The sequence below is a fragment of the Accipiter gentilis genome, chromosome 9 (assembly GCF_929443795.1).
Source record: "Accipiter gentilis chromosome 9, bAccGen1.1, whole genome shotgun sequence".
NCBI lineage: Eukaryota > Metazoa > Chordata > Aves > Accipitriformes > Accipitridae > Astur > Astur gentilis.
This window is the reverse complement of record NC_064888.1, coordinates 22,224,136-22,232,627: the sequence shown is the minus strand read 5'-3', so window position 1 is coordinate 22,232,627 and position 8,492 is coordinate 22,224,136. Positions and strand designations below refer to the sequence as shown.

Genomic DNA, 8,492 nt, shown 5'->3' with positions numbered 1-8,492 from the left:
TCCCCCCAACTTTATTTCAGTACCGATGTTTCACTTCAGCCTTCTTACATCCTTAAGGGCTTACATGAAGTCAGCCAACAGATTCAGAATTTACTAACTAATGGTAAGAACTGACAATTCAATGCTGTAAATCTGATTTCCACACAGGTCAGATCCTCATCCTAGTTTAAGTGGCATGGCTTCAGTGGTGTAACAATGATTTCCAACAGGAGAGGATCTCATCAAAGGCTCTCTGTTTACTTACTGACTGAACAGTCACAACTGAGGCGGGCGGTCTGAAGAAGATCAGTTCTCTGACCCTGCAGCCTTAGGGAGTGGGCAAGGCCTAAGGTCTCACCACAGCAGGACAGCTGCTGCCCACACCAGCAGAGCCCAGAATCTGGTTTTCCCCACATCATTCTGAATTGCTCCCCTCACCAAGGCTGAGAACTCAGCTCTCAGTAGGTGGCCCTGCAGACTGAGGGAAGTCCCCTGTAGCCAGAGGTGACAAGCCTATGAAAAAAAGCTAGCAGCATCACAAAACACAGCTTTTATTTCACTGTTCTGTAATCAGTCAGTGCATCAAACCGCAGCAATAGAAACAACACAGCAGCAACAAGGAGGCACTTTGACCTGGAAAGGAGAGAATGAGACGTGTCCTCTGCCTCCCTTCTCTGGTTCTCCTCCCTCCTAAGTCTCATGGTAGAGCAAGTCACTGTGTAAGTCACTGAACCACAGGCCCACAATGGCACTATCACTCAAGCAGCAAGCAGAAGAAGCAGGGGCTGGCTGCAGCCAAATGTTGGGAAGAAGCCTTGCTCCCAGCTAGGGCCCAATGATTACGCTGCCTGGTTAGCATGAAAAAGGGTGAGAGAGGAAGGCAAGGAGGGAGGAAGAGTGGGGGACACACACACACAGAGATATGTCTTAAAATCTCATCTGTCTTGCCAGACTTCTTCCCCAGGACAGATACGCTTCATTCATCTACTTTACCACAGAGGAAGTGCCACAGTGATGAAAAGCTTCAGCACAGCCATATCCTCGAGACCTGACAGCATCACCTCCTGCAGCATATTCCTACCACCATAGTGCCAAGGGGCCTTTGAGAATCACCTTCGCACATATCTGTTACTGTAGGCAGAATGAATGCACCACACTTGGAGCAATCAGCTGTCTTCCCCTGCTCAAGTCTGGGCTGGTCAGAGTAGCTCAAGAGGATTCTTTATGGGACCTGAAAAATCCCTGCTGCTCTTAAACTGTCTGAAAAACCCAATGTAGGAAGCCTTTGGGTAACACCAGTGGGCAAAAGGCCAACTTGCTAACACAAAGGAAGTGAAAAAGTCCAGAAGCTAGAGAAGGTGGCTTTTAGCCCAAAACCAGGATGCGACCAGCTCTGGGGAAGAGCACACAGAGCAGTGCAACCTGCTAGCATTCCTGAATGGGAGAGTCCCAGGAGCTGGAAAGGGGAATCAGCCCTGGGCCTGAAACATAAAGGGCTCAAGCCTGCAGCTTATGGGGGAAAAGATATAAAGGAGGGGTGATAGAGGGTAAAAAGGAGACTCAACTATGAAAATAGAGGGCTGGGTGAAGAGATAGAGAAACAAAGCTAGCCCGGAGCAGGCTGGTAGTTAGCCCTAGTTGTAGCAGGATATGGGTACAGAGGAGTGAGAGGGTGAGTCAAGGATGAGAGTGAAAAGAAAGGAAGAACCAGAGGAGAGATCCTCACTGCAGCCCAATACAGCAGGGACACCCCAGCTTAGGTCCCAAGGGAGCCCAGCTATTACTCAGGCAGTTTACACTGAAAAAAAAAAAGCAAAAAAAAAAAGCGCAAAGTCAGCCTGGGAAAGAAGGAGTTTCCCCTTTGTGCTGGGGATACAGGGAAGAGGGAGGATCTCCATGCAACCTGGACAGCCTGAAATTGACATCTCTGGGCTGGGAAGCAGCCTCAGACTAGTTAAGAAAGAAGAGAGAGAAAGAACAGTCTCCAGGAGTCCCAGGCACCAGTGGGCTGTCTGGAGAGTGGATGGGGCCAGGTGTGCTGGCCCAGCACAGTTCCAGGCACTGGCACAGATTTATTTTTCCAGAGTCAGAAGAGTCCACAACCTGCAGCACATCAACAGGTGAGGGAGTCCATCAGCTTTCAGTGTGCACTGTTCCAGCTGCTCCACATTTTACACATTCAGCTTGCCAGCAATGGTCATGAGGACTTTCAGGATGGGCATGAAACCAGACACCTCACTGAAACTGCTGCTGCTCACCACTTGGGTGTGAACCAGGAGACCCTGTTGGTAGTTCCTAGCCTCAATGCAGCAGGCAATTTCATGAAGACCCATGAGGATGGCTGGAGAGAGCTGTGGGGAGGGAGCAGAAATGAGTCAGCATGCTCAGCTCTGTAACACAGGCCCCCCTTCCTTCACAGCCTTCCCTCCTGTTCCCCACCTCATCCTCACCAAACAGCACCTACGCAGTCAAGCACTGGCAGGAAGGATAGCCTGCTTTCTCCCTTGGTTTCCCAGCCTACAACAAACATTAATCTAATACCCAGGCTGGGTTACAGTGAATGCAGGTACTAAGTAATGATATTTCAGCATTAATTGAATATCTGATGTATCTGAGGAGGTCAAAGGTCCATCTAGCACAGAACCCTGTGTCTATATGAGGCCTGAATAGACACACAGGGAAAGGGTGTATGTTAAAAGGATTCTTCCCTTGATAGCTATCCCTCCAGCAACTGGCATCAGTAGCTTCAGAGTTTTCTAAGCCAGAGGTTATGCTAGGTTCACACTTTACAACTACCCCCAGTTGCCCCTTCCCATCTGGAATGTGTCTATATGCCAGTATACTTTCTAGGGGTAAAAGCATCCTGCAAATACCTCCCCAGTTTTTCCTTACACTATGTCTTGGCCAAGATTAAGAAAGAAGAGATAAGGCTGACTGGATTCAAGGTGCGTGGTAAGGTTTGGCACTCCCCTAGCTTTCTCAAGAGGATATGTGCTGGTAACCCCAGGACAGACACCAAGGCCCACAACCCAGTGCAAAGGTAGGATCAGGAACCCAGGTGGACACCAGGAAATGGTGGCATCTACTTACTGCCTGCTCGCGGAGCTTCTCATACAAACACTCCAGCCGCTGCAATGCATCCTCCAGCTTCCTTCGGGTTTTCTGAAGCAAAACAGGTATTGCCAGCTCTGCCAAAGCTTCAAAGCCACCTCTCCCAGAACCAAGTTGTTCTCGCTCAGTCCCTTCCCTCTTCTGTTATTCCCACAGCACCTTACAATTCAGCTGCATCTCAGCCTCAGCCAGCCACAGACTGTGATACAAGCCAGCCATGCCCTCACTGTGCACATATACATGCACGCATTCTCTCCCCAAGACAGGAAGCTGAATTTGCCCCTTTTCCCATCTCCCAGCCTAGGCATTCCTCCCTTCTGCCAGTGCTTGCAGACCATAGGACAGAGCAACTACTCCCAAAGCTTGAGAAACGTCCACTAGTTGACCCATGGGGTGTTCAGACAGTGTCACCCTGGCTGACCTAAGCAACAGCTTCTTCCTGGTCTCCTTGAGGAAGAGGGAATGTCACTCCCACTCCAGGTAACCACTAAGGAAAGGGCCTGAGTAGTGAAGCTCTGGTGGGACTAACCCCATTAACCTCACCTTGGATAATCCACTCACAGGTAAGTTATACCATGGATAGAAATGCCTGGCTCTGGGCAACACTGGGACAGGCCTGGCATCCTCAGGAGCTCAGGTGCACTGCATTGCTGTACCAACCCAGCTATTCAACCTCCATATAAGCCAAGTGCTTAAGCCCAAACCAACAGGCCTTTCTGTCCATAGAGGGAACCTTTAGGTTATCTCCCAGAAATTGCTACACTGCACTCTCAGAAAGCACAGAGCAAATATGCCAAAGCTGCTGCTACACACAAAGCAGCCTGGAGTCAGTGCTCATCCCAACACCCACTAAGCAGAGGTATTCTGGAAGGCTTCATGGTTCCCCCAAGGTCTGGGAAGACTTAGCAACTTAACACAATGCTGCAAAGACTGCTTTTCTGCTTCCAGACAGTCTGGCCTGATACATTCATGCAATGTGACGTGTATGCCAACAGCCTTCCTTCCAGGAACCACAGTGACTCGGACACAAAGATTGCCTCTTCCAGCCAGGGTATCTCAGCCTTTACCTCTAAGCTCTGAAGATAGCTGGTAATCCTAGCTCTGCAGAACTATCTACAGATCAAGCCAGTGAAAAAGGAAGCTGAATTAGCTGGGTCATTTCTTCTACTTTCCTCAGAGAGAAGAGCCAGAAGGACAGAACCCCTGCTCCAGAGAGGCAACGAAAAGCAGTGGATAAATGTTAGAGAATGCATCTCAGTTCCAAGAGATGGACAAGCCTACAGCCTAAAGGAAGGAGGCAGATGGAGATTAACTTGGTTATAGGGACAAGACTCTTCCTCTCTTTTCCCAACTAAAAGAAGGAAGCACCAGTCAAACATGAGGGCAAAAGCGCCAAATATCAGAGAAGGGAGGACTTACTGGATCAGTGGTGACAGCAGAGCAGCGTTGCACCAACCCTTCAAATGTGACCTTCAGAGCCTGGTGCTCAGGGGGCACCTCCTTCCTCTCAACCCTCTCCACAGGTAGCTGGTGATACTGACAGAGAGAGAAGCAGCTGAATGAATGCAACAGGACCATGAAAGGCTGGAGCAGGTAGATTCCCCTCCTGTAACTATGAACAGAAAGAATTTCATCCCTTTGCAAACCCAGAGAATACCTGGAAGCACAGAGTTAGATTATCATCTTCAGACTGTGGTATTGCTTCAGGCCTCTGTGTATTCCCAACTCCCAGCAGGCTGACAGCCTGCCTGGCCTCCCTCCCTCTCTCCCAGCCATACCCAGGTGTCATTTTCCACCCTGGCAATTCCTCTAACACTCAGGCAGAGATGTCTTATAAGGGCTAGGGAGCAACATAAGCCCTGCAGCTGCCAAGTAATAAGAATGTCAAAAGCCAAGTTGTTTTTCTACTTGACAAGGAGCTGGTGGCTGGGGAACACCCCACTTTTCCTGGGTACCTGCAGGCTGCCTTCCTTGGGTGCTCCTGGAGGTGACTGGCCAGATTCTTGCAACCTGGACAGCTGAGGATGGATCCCTTGGGGCTCAGCGGGCAGGCTCATTACTGGAGCTGTGATGGGGGTTGGAGGAGTAAATTTCTCAGGCAACTGTCAGCAAAAAGAAAGAAAAGGAAAAAAAATTAATTAAAAATAAAGAAAACCAAGTCCAAGGAAAAAAGGTTGGTTATACTCTCTGCAGTCAAATGCAACTTCCTTTCTAACTTGCAGAGAGCTCAGTTCTCAAGATGATGTGTAACACATCCCTGTTCTTTCAGCCCCCTGACTCAGAGTGTGGGGCCCTTCCTTTTGCATCCTAGATGAACAGTCAAAGCTACAGCAAGAAAACTCCTCTGGAATTGTTCAATCAAACAGATCCGTTGCCCCTGAAAGCACTGGTCCTCAGAAAGCCGCCTTGGCTCTGCGACGGCACGAGTCCTGAATGTAGAGATTAGCAGCAGTAAAATGTCCAACAGAGCAAGTGTTGGGGAAAATCCCACGACATGGGGGGAGAATCCTCCTGCAAACACTTCATCATGCCCCTGCTAAGCCAGAGAGTCAGGATAGATTCGCTCTGACAGGGCTAGATCAAAAGGAGATAGCTTTAACAAGAGGCTAATCCTGTTGTAGCGAGCACAGCCTGAAGCAGGTTCCCAGCTATGCTGCCAGAAAAAGGGCAAGAAGTCTGTTCCAAGCTAGAGGAGTGGGGGGTGGGAATGGTGTCAAAGAAGCTTCTTGTCACACCTGCCAGCAGGCAGCAGTAATAGAAACGGGGTACCAAGAGCATTTGTTGCAAAAGAGCTCAGCTCACAGGTCCTCCAGTGCAATCACTACAAGGCAGAGAGCAGCAGGGCCAGCATGGCAAGCAGCTCACAGCTACACCTATCTCAACTTCTTTCAGCAGAAGTGCCTTATCAGTTGGTATCAGCACCTGAGGGAAAATCTCTCACTGTGCTGAGGGGAAATGCTGCCCCCAACTGTCAGGTGTAAAGTGAGTGTGACCTCCCCAGCCACTATCAAAAAAAGCATGCGGGCAAGGGGACTAGATTAAATCCATATTTCTAGCACCAAGTGACTGTAGTCAGCCTGGGAAGTACTGACAGAGGATGCAGCATCACAGAACTGTGTTACAAAACAGCCACGCTGGACAACGGCATGTGAGTTTGGATGGCAAAGGTCAAGATGATTTAGACTCCACTGCTAGCTATGCATGTAAAGTAGAAGTAGACAGACCAGCATGGAATGAGACCTGCTGAGTGTGACAGGGAGCATTTATAGGAATGCATCTATTGCACAGAGCTCCCTGGCTAAAAGACAACCAACACATACTGCAGCTGAAAGCTTACCTTTTTTTTTTGAAGGCCTCCTCTTACAGCAGAGGCATCAGTCCAAGATTCCTGAGCTGCCAGGAAAGAGAACAAGACACAAATGTCAGACTTGAGAAGGTGGCCACAGCAACAATTTGTGGTTGCTTGCATGGTTTGGAACTTTCCTCAGCAAAAGGGCCCATGGCTCCAATTCCCCCATCATTGCACCTGCAGACCATTTCAGCTGAGGAATTTCAGGCCCAACTCATGGACCCAAGAACTGCTCTTGCTTCCCTTTCTCTTAATTACATTCTTAGCAATGGAGTATGTGCATAGGCTTCATGAGGTGATGATGTCTGATCAGATTGAATCTACTGGCACATACCCACTCCCACACAGAAAGCTTTTTTGCAACTACCTGAAGCTTTCTGCATAGGCTGCAGAAGTCAGCCTCAGCATCAGGCGTGAACCTTGTTTGGGACCTGTGTGTGTGTGCATGTCAGGGTTCAGGGAGTTCCTGGGGTTCCCCAAACAGAGAATCTAGCACTGTGGTACGACAGCGAGGGATATGTTATGGGTGAGAGCTTCTCACCAACACTCGCAAGAGTGCCTCACGGTGGCAGTATGCAGCAATGCAGGTTGCTGTGATAAAGTGGGGAAAAGTCAGGGGTAGGTTGAAATTTTCCCCTTCCAAAAATCACATTCAGAACCAAAGCTTAGCAAAATTTGCTGGCTTCCCAACTAGAAGGGAACAGACTTAACTAGTAAACATCTTGGGAGCAGAGGGGGTTCTCAGCAGATGCTTCTGTGGTACCTAGCCTCTAACCTCACTCCAGGCAATTAAAAATCCATCAGACAACATAACATCAAAAGACTTGTGACCACACTTAATTCTGCGAAGGTCAAATTCCAACTACCTTTTCTGCTGCTGTCCTGTAAGGGTACTTGCATGTCTAGACAAAACCCTGGTGCTTCTTTTGTCACCCCAGTATTAACAACCTCAAGCCCATGAGACAGGAGTAATCTGTGAGAAAGTGGCATAATTCTAAGAAGCAATATCAGAATTGCTGGAGCTCAGTGCCACACTTAATGAGCCACTGATCCTGAACTGAGCTTTAAAAATCACAGGGGAAAGACGCAAAAGGTGCTTCATTATTTTAATTACCTTTATTATTAAAATTCTGGCAGCCGCTTTTTGCCCTCCCTTTTCCCATCATTTCAAGACTCGCTCTCTGATGAGTTTGGATCAGTAGTTTAATTAAGTTGGCACTTATTTCTAGCTTGGGGATTCTGTGCCCTAGAACTCTGCGGGCCCCCACCAAGCCTGTGGCCTAGCAGTCCCTGGCACTATTCCAAGCCAGTGGTACTTTGAATCCTCACAGAAAACAGCTATTTAAATTATAATCTTTAAGCCAGGCATTTAATCATAAGACATGAGACAACAGGACTCTGCTGCATTTTGCTGGAATGAAACTCTGACTATCTTGCCTATGCTACTTGTAAAAGAGGATTTCTCACCAACCCTGAAAGGAGTGCCCCATGGCAGCAGTATCCAGCAATGCCTGTCCTAGAAAAAACAAGACTGCCACAGGGTGGAGTCAGGGATAATCCAGCCAGAAAGGAGATCAGCCAACATGTTGCTGTCCTTCACCCTGTCACTGACGCTCACCACGGGCGTGGGATTTCTACAAGTGGAGATGTCTCTTCACTGCGCTACTGAGAATGTGTTCATGAGCTGTTCACGTCATGTTCAGGAATTTCCAAAGCAAGCATGTTTGGCCAGTCAGGTTGAGTGATCTTACAGTCCCTTTCCAGGCTAAAGAAAAGTACCCATCAAAACCAGAACAATAATAGCAGGCAAGAAAGCACTCTCAAGGAAGCCAGTTTGCACTGCTGATCTGGGTGCCATATGCTGCCATTAAAACTGGGTGTAAATGCCGCCAGGAGAAGGGAACTTCCCAGCAGTGAACTCCCACAGGGCATCTTCAGACTGAGGAAGTCCTTGAAATCCTTGCCATGGAATCACCTTTCCTTTAACAAGGAAACATTGGGGTCTTTTGTTTCTCTGCTGAAAGGACAACTCCCTTTCTAGACTCCCACTCCA

General features: G+C 48.6%; 1 protein-coding gene across 4 annotated transcripts in view; it reads right to left on the bottom strand.

Moving 5' to 3' along the window:
* Window positions 1–514: 514 nt before the first annotated feature.
* SEC31B (SEC31 homolog B, COPII coat complex component) overlaps window positions 515–8,492 on the bottom strand; it is a 36,053-nt gene continuing 28,075 nt past the window's right edge. For all 4 annotated transcript variants that reach the window (XM_049810953.1, XM_049810956.1, XM_049810955.1 and 1 more), the window contains 5 exons: window positions 6,428–6,483; window positions 5,046–5,192; window positions 4,510–4,626; window positions 3,070–3,141; window positions 515–2,330 (listed from right to left, as the gene is read on the bottom strand). In XM_049810953.1, the coding sequence (XP_049666910.1) occupies window positions 2,151–2,330; window positions 3,070–3,141; window positions 4,510–4,626; window positions 5,046–5,192; window positions 6,428–6,483 (572 nt within the window). In that variant the 3' untranslated portion in view covers window positions 515–2,150. The remainder of the gene's footprint in view (window positions 2,331–3,069; window positions 3,142–4,509; window positions 4,627–5,045; window positions 5,193–6,427; window positions 6,484–8,492) is intronic.